Consider the following 13,083-nt stretch of genomic DNA (forward strand, 5'->3'; position numbering starts at 1 on the left):
GATGATGTTCTTTATGCTATAGTTATCTGAGTAACTCTTAATAGCTACAGTATGTTATGTTAACAAACCGGGCATGCTTTTAGTTTATGCGTCATGTAACGTTAGCAGACCGTACACTTATTCAGTCTGTTGTTCTCTACAGTGGTATGAAAAAGTATCTGAACCTTTTGGAATTTCTCACATTTTTGCTGAAAATCATCGTCAAATGCGATCAGATCTTTGTCACAATCACACAGATGTAAAAACAGTGTCTGCTTTAACTAAAACGACCCAAACATTTGTAAGTTTCCATATTTTAATAAGGATAGCATGCAAACAATGACAGAAGGGGGAAAAATAAGCATGTGAAACCTCTGCCCAAGGAGACCTAAAGAGCAATTAAAACCAATTTTTTACCAAACAATTTAAGTCAGGTGTGTACCCAATCAATGATGAGTGGTTTAAAGCTGCCCTGCCCACTATAAAACACACACCTGGTAAAAATGATGATTGATGAGAAGCTTTGTCTGATGTGCATCATGGCTTGGCCAAAAAAACTGTCTGAAGACCCGCGATTAAGGATTGTTGATTTGTGTAAAGCAGGGAAAAGGATGCTAAACCCTCTCTAAAAGTCTGGATGTTCATCAATCGACTGTCAGAAGTTATCTACAAATGGAGAGAGTTTGGCACTGTTGCTTCTCTCCAAAGGGGTAGCCGTCCACCAAAGATAATGCCAATAATTCAGCGCAGAATACTCAGAGAGGTTAGAAAAAAAGAAAAAAAAAGAGTGTCTGCTAAAGACTTACAGAAATCACTGGCACAGTACAATATCTCTGTGCACAAATCAACTATATGTAAAACTAGGACCAAAAATGATGTTCATGGGAGGACTCCACAGAGGAAGCCACTGCTGTCTAAAAAAACATTGTTGCTTGTTTAATGTTCGCAAAAAGGCACATGGACACTTCACATAAGTTTTGGCAAAATATTTTGTGGACTAATGAAACCAAAGTTAAATTGTTTGGGAGTAACACACAACGTCATGTGTGGAGAAAAAATGGAACCGCTCACCAACATCAACACCTCATCCCCACCGTAAAGCATGGTGGAGGGAGCATCATGATTTGGGGCTGTTTTGCTGCCTCAGGGCCTGGGAAACTTGCAATCATTAATGGAAGAATGAATTCAAAAGTTTATCAGGATGTTTTGCAGGAAATCCTGAGGCCGTCTGTCAGATAGTTGAAGCTAAAAAGAGGATGGATGCTACAACAAGACAATGATCCAAAACACAGAAGTAAATCAACTAGGGCTGGCAAAATTATCGTGTTAACGGGCGTTAATTCATTTGTTTAATTCATCACGTTAAAATATTTGACGCAATTAACGCACATGCCCCCCTCAAACAGATTAAAATGACAGCAGTGTAATGTCCGCTTGTTACTTGTTTTTGGTGTTTGGTGCCCTCTGCTGGCGCTTGGGTCCAAATGATTTTATGGGTTTAAGCACAATGATTGAGCATGGTGTAATTATTGACATCAACAATGGCGAGGTACTAGTTTATTTTTTGATTGAAAATTTTACAAATTTAATAAAACGAAAACATAAAGAGGGGTTTTAATATTTCTTAAAATTTCTTTAACTTGTACTAACATTTATCTTTTAAGAACTACAAGTCTTTCTATCCATGGATCACTTTAAGAGAATGCTAATAATGTTAATGCCATCTTGTTGATTTATTGTTATAATAAACAAATACAGTACTTATGTACCGTATGTTGAATGTATGTCTCCGTCTTGTGTCTTATCTTTTCATTCCAACAATAATTTACAGAAAAATATGGCATATTTTAAAGATGGTTTGAATTGCAATTAATTACGATTAATTAATTTTTAAGCTGTAATTAACTCAATTAAAAATTTTAATCGTTTGACAGCCCTAAAATCAACATCAGAATGGTTTCAGAAGAACACAATACATGTTCTGGAGCGGCCAAGTCAAAGTCCAGACTTGAACCCCATTGAGATGCTGTGGCATGACCTAAAGACAGTGATTCATGCCAGACATCCGAGGAATCTGACTGAACTACAGCAATTTTGTAGAGAAGAATGGGCCAAGATGAATCCTGATCGATGTGCCAGACTGATCTGCAGCTACAGGAAGTGTCTGTTTGAAGTTATTGCTGCCAAAGGGGGGGCCACAAAATATTAAATATGATGTTTAACTTAGTTATTTTCTTCCTTCTGTCATTGTTTGCATACTATCCTCAATAAAATATGAAAACCTATAAATGTTTGGGTGGTTTTAGTGAAAGCAGACACTGTTTTTTCATCTGTGTGATTTTGACAAAGATCAGATCACATTTGATGTTGATTTTATGCAGGAAATGTGAGACATTTCAAAATGTTCAAATACTTTTTCATACCATTGTATTCTGTTTTTATTGAAAATTGGATTTCAAGATGACATTTCTGTTCTTGGGATTAGATTTTATCAAATAAATTTCCCCCCAAAATGCAACTTATATGTTTTTTTTCCCTCTTCATTTTGCATTTTTTGGCTGGTGCGACTTATAGTCCGAAAAATATGATATTTTTATGATTAATTTAAAGTAACGCTACTCTTATTCGAGTAAACTTTTTTTGCTACTCTTCCCATCTCTGCGTAACACTGATTTGGGCATCTGAGAGCGCTGCAGTGCGGTGCGCTGCCTTATGCGTGCAGCCAGTCCCAACAATACATCAAAGTTTCATACGGAATAATAGCGGCGATGACAGCCGGGATGATATCGCCCGCTTTCCAGGCAGCGGATTTCTCGGTCAGATAAAAGCAAAGCATCAGGGCTGCCTGACGACCTCACCTTTTTAATCTAGGTAGAACAATTACACCTATATGCGCGTGTGTGTGAGCGACCATTGTGTGTTTTGCTATAGGGTGCATAGAAATGGATGGCTGCTCAGGCGACAGACACAAGGAAGGACTGTTTACGTCTTGAGAGTCGGAGCGAGAAAGAGCGATCGGCCTCGGGGATGAATTATGGATACCACATGTCTAAAGCTGGAGCCCACTCTTGAGCCAGAGTGCTTTTCAAGGATGGGTAATTGAAGTGCGCAGCTAGAGGATGGCAGTATTATAAAGAGAAGGCCACTGTTCTTTTTTTTTTTGTGAGATGATTTCGGATTTTACAAGGGGCTCAGGTACCATTTCCACAAAACCATTTTCAGCAGAGAATTGACCCCCCCCCCCCTTTTAATACTACAAGTGTCTTTTAGTTTGCATGGCAACACTGCTGGAATGTGAAAAGGTCTTCTAAAGTGGATGTTTTTCAAAACAGGTCAGCTGTGGAAGAATGAACCGTACATGACCGGAGTGCTTTTCTCGCATGTTACTTGAAATATTTCTTCAAAGACTAGTTTCTTTAAGGGGACCTGTCGCGGTGGGAGTCGCTGGGTACTTCCCGATAAGATAGGATGTACGATGCAAGGCTCACGGTAACGATGATCTTACTATATAGCGGTACAACAATTATCTATGCAAGGGGTGTGACAATACAGTGCCTTCCATACTAAGGCTACGTTCATACTACAGGTCTTAATGCACGAATCCGATTTTTTGTCATATCCGTTTTTTTGGCGTGCCCGTTCAGACTGCCTTTATCCATTGAGACCGTTCAAGTATTACGCATGCGCACTAATTCGCAGTCCGACACGCGCTAAGCAAGAAGACCCGCATGCGCAGAAGCATCAAAACAAATGACAGACGTCATCCGTCATTCCAGGGATATCATATTTTGCTTTTCAAAAGGTGGACACAAATAACAGACATAAATAATCCCCGTTTAGGCTTATATTCAAAGTTTATATGGATCGATAGCATGCACGCACTGTCCGTGCACGTCACACACACATACGGGCAGTTTGTCCCGACTCTCGGCCGTGGAGGCAATGTTGAAATATTGCTCACTTGGAAAAGAGAGAAAGCATTCTCAAGCTTATCGTCAAACCATTTATATTTTTTATGACTGTTGTCAAGCTCAGCCCTTCCTCAAAAGCCGTGTTCACTGCAAGCTAGGCGCTAATAACGCACAGGTGCATCGCTATGGTAACGACTCTCTCGCTATTTGACGACGTAATTGCTGCATTAAATCCGATTTGCGGGACTGGACAGTACAGACCGCCGCGACAGTCTGGAAAAATTTGGCCCAGATCGGATTTAGACCACATACGAAAGTGATCCAGATCGGATTTGAAATGGTTCCGTTCTATGCGACTTGTCACGTTCAGACCGTCAAGTTAATGCCTCACTCGAGTCGGAAAAACACGAAAAAATCGGATTCGTGCATTAGGACCTGTAGTATGAACGTAGCCTTATTGGCACCCCTGAAAAAGATGTGTTTTTTTTAGCTTCTAATATGTATATTTTTTTATTCAAATAATATGGGACCTTAATGGAAAAAAGAAAAATCCAACCTTCAATACAAGTGCATTCATTCAGTGGGGAAAAAATCCCACATAAAGAAATAATTAGAGTTGTTCCGATCATGTTTTTTTGCTCCCGATCCGATCCCGATCGTTTTAGTTTGAGTATCTGCCGATCCCGATATTTCCCGATCCGATTGCTTTTTTTTCCCGATTCAATTCCAATCATTCCCGATCATTTTTCCCAATCATATACATTTTGGCAATGCATTAAGAAAAAAATGAATTAAACTCGGACGAATATATACATTCAACATACAGTACATAAGTACTGTATTTGTTTATTATGACAATAAATCCTCAAGATGGTATTTACATTATTAACATTCTTTCTGTGAGAGGGATCCACGGATAGAAAGACTTGTGACTTTGTATATTGTGACTAAATATTGCCATCTAGTGTATTTGTTGAGCTTTCAGTATATGATACTGTAGCCATGCCCAAATGCATGATGGGAAGTGGAACCATGACTGTACGTAGTGCTACCAATTGATATATCTTCTCTGCGTTGGGAAATAACATAGGGTGTTAAGAAAAAGATCAATTACAACTTGCCTCCCCACATTGCTTCCCACGATAGCTCTAATCGTAGGGAGAGGGATTGTAAGGCTTTAGCCAATATAAAAAAGGCTCCAAAGGCTTCCAAAATTCGCTCTACTCATTGTACGCTGCCTTTTAGCTCTCTATATAGGTAAAACGGCGCCATTACAGATTAAGCGCGACAATGCGTGAGTGGGTCGTGCAGCGCATGCATTAATTGCGTTAAATAGTTTAACGTGATACAATTTTTAAAAAATTAAATTAATTACCGCCATTATCGGGATAAATTTGATAACCCTACCTTAAGCCAAAACTAAAGACTCTGGATGAGTGTAACATATTATGTCTGTAACGTTAAATACAATTAGAAAACGATTTATTTAAAAATATATATATATCAAAAAAAGGCATGTCCGATATTTTTTTGCCGATTCCGATACTTTGAAAATGATGTGATCGGACCCCGATCGATCGGCATCTCTAGAAATAATTATTTGACATCAAACAATGTGTGTCACAATTATTAGCACCCCTGGTGTTAATACTTTGTTCAACCCCCTTTGCCAAACAAACAAGGTCTGGGGACTGAGATGGCCATGGGAGGAGCTTGATTTTGCGTCTGGTGAACTCACACAAAAATACACACAGTCCCAGGCTTCAACTGGGACCGTGTGCTTTGGTCAGATGAGACCAAGATTGGCAACAAACACTCTAAGTGGGTCGGGCATGCCACGAAAGATGCGCATGCTGAAAAACACCTCATACCCACTGTGAAGTATGGGGGTGGGTCAGTGATGCTGTGGAGCTGTTTCGCTTCCAAAGGCCCTGAGAACCTTGTTAGGGTGCATGGCCCTGCTTTTTTTTCTTTTTGTGCTTTGTCGCCCCCATTCCCTTTTCTTCCCCTTCACTGTGAGTTGGGTGTGTTGTTGTTGTTGTTTTTTTTTCTGGTATTTGAAATACCAGGACATTTTAAATCAAAATCTGTTGCCCTCTGACCGAAAGCTGAAGATGGGTCGTCACTGGGTCTTTCAGCAAGACAATGACCCAAAACATATGGCCAAATCTACACAGAAATAGTTCACCATACACAAAATCAAGCTTCTCCCATGGCCATCTCAGTCCCCATACCTTGTTTTGTTGGACTAAGTTCAAATAAATAAAAATATATATAATTGAAATATTGTAAATACAATTAAAATGAATGCAGTCCTTTAGGTGAGCCTAAACCCACAGCCACAGCTCAACATTATTACCATCAGAACCAAAATAATTGCATTATTTTCCATAAATAGCATGTGTGTATGACTTGTTTCGTGTTTACATTATACACACACTCTAATTCTCAACACAAAAATGTCAGAGAGAAAAAAAGACCACATTTTACCACCGCTAGACACACTAAACACGCTGGGGTTAACTGTCGTAGCTGGTGGGAAACGTTCATGACAGTGTTTATTAACCTTAAAATTTGCGAAATCATATTGGAGGTATTGCCTCCTTGGCAACCAGCCTCCGCAAACATGTTTTACATGTCGGTTGGCCCTCCTCCTCTGAGCCGCGTCCGTATGTAACTTTTCTGTAGCCGAAGTATTACCATACCAGCGATTTCGTTCGATGGGGGTAAAAAAGTTCACTGAGTTTTACCTCCTCCAGCCATCGTGTAGCACAGCTGACTCACTGACACTGAGCAACAACCGGTGAGGGAGGGTTAAGCCTTGCAGCTGCAATCGAGGGATTTCTCCATGCATTTCTGGGACATAAAAAATAGCTAATACTTTAGGGACGGTATGATGGAAAATTTTTGTGGTTTTAAAACCGTGACGTTTTCATACAACGGCATACCTTGAAACTGGTAATCGGCACATGTCTAGTTACTCAGCTACATCGTATCTTAATAACGTCATTTGACACTGGATTTGAGTCATTCAATTGAAAACTAAATATGAATAATTTCATTCAAAATGTGTAATTCATCTTCACATTAAATGGATACACTTGAAAAGCGATGCATTGCAGGTAACAAGGATATAATTTTAGCCAATTAGCACATTTGTTTTTGATCATATGACACATGCTCTTCGTGTCTGCAACTTCGGGAGAACATTCTCCAAATACCAAATCCAATTACACATGATCTTCAAGCTCACGAAGCACACGTGTCATTAGAACAGTGCTTCTCAATTATTTTTTGTTACACCCCCCCCCAAGGAAGACGTAAATGTTTCGCGCCCCCCCAAAACTCTCTGCCGCCACTGTAAATAGTATCATTTGTCCATAAAATTACTATTTCAAGTACGCCTCTGCCTAACATTGTGTCTTTTTTTTTCTATTAAAGAAAAAAAATAACATAGATCAACTTATAATAAAGTATAACTTTATTAACATTGTTTTGTTTGTAACAGAAAAGACTTTCCATCATCAGTTTGTCTGAATTTGAAAAAAAAGTCACATCCAAACTGTAAAACTACACTCAAGGTACATTTTTGACCATTTGATACTGAAAAATAAAATGTAATAAAATCAGTAAATAATAACAAATTCAAATTGATTAGAAACATTAACTCATGAGGACAATATGCCAAAAAATTTGACCAAAAAACAAAACTGAATAGAAGAAAAAAAGACTGTCTTTGGACAGAAGGACAGTTTTTATTTTTGCTGCTCACAGTATCACCTCCTTTGCAATGGTGTGGGGTTATTTTGCACTGAGCATGCTAACAATGCTCACTGGTTTACTGATATAACAATGACAAAGATTGTTGGAAATATTTGGCACATTATCACTTAAAAACAAGTGGCTTATCAATGAGATTGGGTCTAATAATGTCTTTAAGTGGCGTCTTAATTGATTTGGCTTCCAGCTGTCCGCTATAATCATTTTTAGACACTGTAAACAGTGGTCTTTCCTCATCTTCCACTGTATTAGAAGTCAAAGCCAAAAGGCAAACGGCCCGAAAAAAGCGCATTCTCGGCGGCCAAGGGAGAACCGTAGGTGAGGGCGGTCGTTGTGACGATCCCAAGCTGAAAATGGCACGTCTCGGGCGGACACGTGACAACCGGGGAAGACAGTGGGTCGCTGCGTGAGTCCGGCCGGAAAACGGCTTTCGAAAACGGCGCACAGCTCATCATATCTCTTGTCTGTGTGCCTTTGCTTAGTTCAAAAATAGTGTGCGCACTCTGAAAATGAGTGCGACACTGCCACCCACTGAGTTAATTTGCAAGTACACTTTATTCTAGTACAGCAAAAAAAAAAAATCATGTTCCCTAAGGTCACATGCGCCACCCCTGGCATCGCTCCCCAGTGGCGCCACCAGGGGGTGGCTACGGCCACCCCTATAAATTTGTTGGCCACCCCACTGGCCACCCCGCTTGCCAGTATATCGTTAGATTGTTGTAGCATCAGTTATGCATTTCATCCCAAATGAATGCATTTATTTTGTTTTGTTAAATGTAGGGCTGTCAAATTTATCACATTAACGGGCGGTAATTAATTTTTTTAAATTAATCACGTGAAAATATTTATCATTCACTCATTCACACATTGCCGCAAACAGCCTACAACGGCGTCGTTTTACTTCTATGCAGAGATAAGAAGCAGTGTCAAGTAGTGGAGTAGATCAAAGTATTCATTGGGGCCGTGCTTTTAATTGGCAAAAGCTTAGCATCTCTCCCACAGCAACTATAAATATTGTGGGATGCGACTTCGGGAAGAATGACAGGAGTTGATCTTTTTCTTAACACCCTGTAATGTACCCAACGCAGAGAAGATATAGCATTTGCAGCCACCACACACAGTCATGGTCGCACCACTTCCCATCATGCATTTGGGCAGAACAGTTAAGTCGCTACAGTATCATTTACTGAAAGCTCAACAAATACAGTAGATGGCAATATTTAGTCACAATATACAAACTCACATTTATTCTTTAAGAATTACAAGTCTTTCTATCCGTGGATCCCTTTCACAGAATGAATGTTAATAATGTTAACGCCATCTTGTGGATTTATTGTTATAATAAACAAATACAGTACTTATGTACAGTATGTTGAATGTATATCCGTCTTATCTTTCCATTCCAACAATAATTTACAGAAAAATATGGCACATTTTAGAGATGGTTTGAATTGCGATTAATTCTCATTAATTAATTTTTAAGCTGTGTTTAACTTGATTTAAATTTTTAATCGTTTGACAGCCCTAGTTAAATGTACACCTTATGCCTAATATATACATAACACAATAAAACAGAATAGTTGTGGAACTCAAAATGTTGACTGGACAGTTACGGACTATGCACATTAAATCATTAGTAACATCAAATATTACACAATACACCAAAGTATATCAGTAGCCGTGTGCTTAAGTCTTTCTGATAGTTTTCCCCTGACCGTTTTACTGCAATAATATAATGAAAACTTGAAATTATGGCTTTTAGTTTTGGCCACCCCAAGATTTTAAGTGGCCCCATCTGGCCACCCCTATGAAAAATTTCTGGAGGCGCCACTGTCGCTCCCCACTATTTGAGAAGTACTTCATTAGAAACAGACGTTCCAATTGGCTGATAGGACGTTTTTGCCTGAGTTTTGCAACTTGAATTTGTACTTTTCAAACAGAATTTGCATGGTGAGACCCAGTATTACCATACCCTCAATTTTGTTTTCTTCGATGGGGGTAAAAAAGTTCAGGAGTTTCACCTCCAGCCATCGTGTAGCACAGCTGACCCACTGATACTGAGCAACAACCGGTGGGGGAGGTTCAGCCTTGCAGCTGCAAGTGAGGGATCTCTCCATGCATTTTTGGGACATAAAAAAAAAAAAAACACCTAACTAACACCTTACGGACGGTATGACGAAAAATTTTGCGGTTTTGAAACCTTGATGTTTTCAAACCACGGTATACCTTGAAACCGGTAATCGGCACATGTCTACTTAGAACAATTGCCACTGATATCGATACATTCTCACACCCTTTCTGTGGGAGAGTGACATCGCCAACTACTGGCGTGGCATGCAAATTCCAGTGTTGCCGCGCTATATGAATGTCTCCCAACAATGCTTTCCAAAACTTTTCAACAACAAAATAACGAAAAGTTTCCCCAGGCCTCTAAATCCAGCCTCAACACTATACATCCTTACGAGCGGTCGTGCTTGTTTACCTTATTTCCCAGACACAAACACGGCTAAGACAGGTGCCCAATAACTGGAAAGCTCATTTGTCTCAACATAAAAGCCTTCACACCCACTCCCTACATGCAGATCTTCTCCCGACACCTTCCCGTGACGGCGCAGGCTGCTTTTTCCCCAGCTAGCATCCCTCCCCACACCCATCGCCGCAACACACTTGCCTCCCTTCATCTCCACCAGCTCTTTTTCTCCCATCAATGGAGCTCTGCTACTATAACGGTAGCGACCTGGGGGTAGCAAAAGGGAGGCATAGAAGCGGCGTGACTGGAACAAACACTAAGAGGGATAAGCTGTCGCGAAAGCTTGTTTTTCCGCCGCAGGGCTACGCGAGTCGCCTTGGGGTGCGAAAATCGACGCTGGCCGTGATGCTAGATAATTGCTTCCCATTTAGTCTGACAAAAATAGAGTGCGTCGCTGTACGGCGAATGTGCAGGGAAGAATAGGAAGTGGACGGTGCCGCTCTGGTGGATCGATACACGGGGATGGACAGCAACCTGGTTTGCCATTCTTCTCTTTTCTAAGTCTATAAATCTTGACATGTAGCATCATCAATATGGACTCTTCTCGAGGGTCTTCCCAGCAACTGTAGTTGGAAGGGAGGTGATAATCCCAAGAATGGCCCAGACATTTACACAAGGCCTAACTGTTGTTTTTTCGCACCGTGGTGTTACCTGCATCACATCTGCAGGTTAGGCCCTATGGCTAACCTTAGAAAAATCCACTATTAAACCCTGTGCAATATAAGCCAACCGATCATTGCCTATACAGTCCAATAACATATCCGACGGCACTTTACGGAAAATAACTGTGACAAGGCGTCAACACCGAATCCCAAAGGGAGAAACCACGCATCTGGGATTTGTGCGTTCTCCTCAGCGACCCGTACAACCATTATAGTCCTCATTATCATCACCGCGGGGGGCTTCTATAGGCAGCGTGTTGCTCCGCTGCACCATCAAAGTGGAATAATCATCATGCAACGCGGGTCAGATGGAACACGGTTCCTCAGTGGAACATGTGCCATGCATTTCATAACAAGAGTCTGCCGCGCATCCCTCGCGGTATTCCGTTTCCGTCGGTGATAAGGATGCACCTAAGCCGGGAGAACACATTCAAGTTGAAGCCTTTTGAACCACTGCAGTGCAGTACTATAGCCGGCCAGGTGCTCCTATGTTCCTGCCGAGAGCCCACACAAGCTGGGTAACTGATCAACCACACGCACAAACACAGATCAGCCCGCACCGGTTTATGCAGGACGGAAATAGAAGAGGAGAAAAAAGGTGCACGAGCGGTGCCTGGTTTTCTACTCACCAGCACTGGCAGAACACAGCAGAGACACCAGGAGCACAATCACCAGCGTCAGAATCTTCACATTCATTTCTGCACTCCCCTCTGGCTCGCCGCTAGTCGCTCGCTGATATACTGTAGTGCCGTGTGTGTGTATGTGTGTGTGGGGATGGGAGGGAGGAGAGAGAGAGAGCAAGTGAGGGAGAATGCAAGAGACTGTTTGCTCTGCTCTCAGTCTGTGTGTGTTAGAAAAGACTGTTGTCTAAATGCGTATTTGCGTATCCGCGTGTATGTGACAGCAGCGCTCCAAAGACCGGAGGCACGTCTAGATCCGAGCCCCCACGCAGAGTTGTCGGTGCGTGTCAGATGAGCAGCCAAGTTCAGTCAAGCTGTGAGCGTCTCCAGCTCGCTTTCTAGAAGTACCGCTCGCTTCGGATAAGGAGGCTGTCTGCTCGTGCGGCTTATGTATCTCAGACCCACTCGGTCGCAGGGAAGCCACCTCCCCCCCAAGTCGGTATGTGTGCATGAGATGGGAGTTGGCAAAAAGAGAGGGAGGGGTGTGAAGAAGAAGAAAACGGAGGTGAAGGGTGCTGCGCGCAGGTTTGTGGTAATAGCCAGTAGGGACGTGCCAGATTGGAAATTGGGCATGTCACGTATAAATTATGTTTTCTAATATTTTATAAAACATTTTTATCTATGTTTAAGTATTATCTCATTGGCTGACATTGATGGTGATAGATGTCGAAATCTATTTTAACTGGGAGGGCTGGCAGATTAAAATGTAGATTAGAGATGCCAAGGCAATGCAAATTATTTGTATAGCATCATTCAACACAAAGTAATTCAAAGTGCTTTACAACACATGAAGATCCACAGAGATAAAATGATACATAAAAATTACATTAAATCATCAAGAGAGTTAAAAAAAAAAAAGAACAAACAAACAAAACAAAAAAAAAAAAACAATTCAAATCTGAAATAAACAGCTAAAATTTCAGAAGAACGGAATCGGGTAAAAAAAAATAAAAAATTGGTTTTTAAATAGTATTTTATTTTTAAGTATTAACTCAATGGCTGGCAGTGATGACGATAATAAATCCAATCCAGTTTGACTGGGATGGTTGACAGCGATTAAAATTACAGTGGTGTGAAAATGTATCTGAACCTTTTGGAATTTCTCATTTCTGCATAAAATCACCATCAAATGTGATCTGATCTTTGTCAAAATCACACAGATGAAAAAGCAGTGTCTGCTTTGACTAAAGCCACGTAAAAATTACGTTGTTTTTTTTTTTTTAATATTTCATAAAACGTTTTTATTTGTGTTTAAGTATAATCTCATTGGGTGACATTGATGGTGATAGAGGTCCAATCCATTTTGACGGGGAGGGTTGGTAGAGATAAAAATGTAGATTAGAGATGCCAAGGCAAGGCAAATTATTTGTATAGCATTATTCAACACAAGGTAATTCAAAGTGTTTTACATCACATGAAGAGCCACAGAGATAAAATTACATGAAATTATCAAGAAAGTGAAAAAAACCCAATTGAAATCAGAAGTAGAAATAAAATGTTGAAATAAGATGTCCCCAAACCGTTTTTAAAAAAACATTTAT

The 13,083-nt window shown here is 40.6% G+C and overlaps 1 protein-coding gene across 1 annotated transcript in view; it reads right to left on the reverse strand.

The window, feature by feature from the left end:
* The window catches only part of apln (apelin), a 77,048-nt gene extending 65,133 nt beyond the window's left edge, over positions 1 to 11,915 (reverse strand). The window contains exon 1 of the mRNA XM_057850231.1: positions 11,492 to 11,915. Within this exon, the coding sequence (XP_057706214.1) occupies positions 11,492 to 11,558 (67 nt within the window). The 5' untranslated portion in view covers positions 11,559 to 11,915. The remainder of the gene's footprint in view (positions 1 to 11,491) is intronic.
* Between the last annotated feature and the right edge of the window lie 1,168 nt (positions 11,916 to 13,083).

The sequence above is a fragment of the Corythoichthys intestinalis genome, chromosome 11, assembly GCF_030265065.1.
Source record: "Corythoichthys intestinalis isolate RoL2023-P3 chromosome 11, ASM3026506v1, whole genome shotgun sequence".
NCBI classification, from domain to species: Eukaryota; Metazoa; Chordata; class Actinopteri; order Syngnathiformes; family Syngnathidae; genus Corythoichthys; species Corythoichthys intestinalis.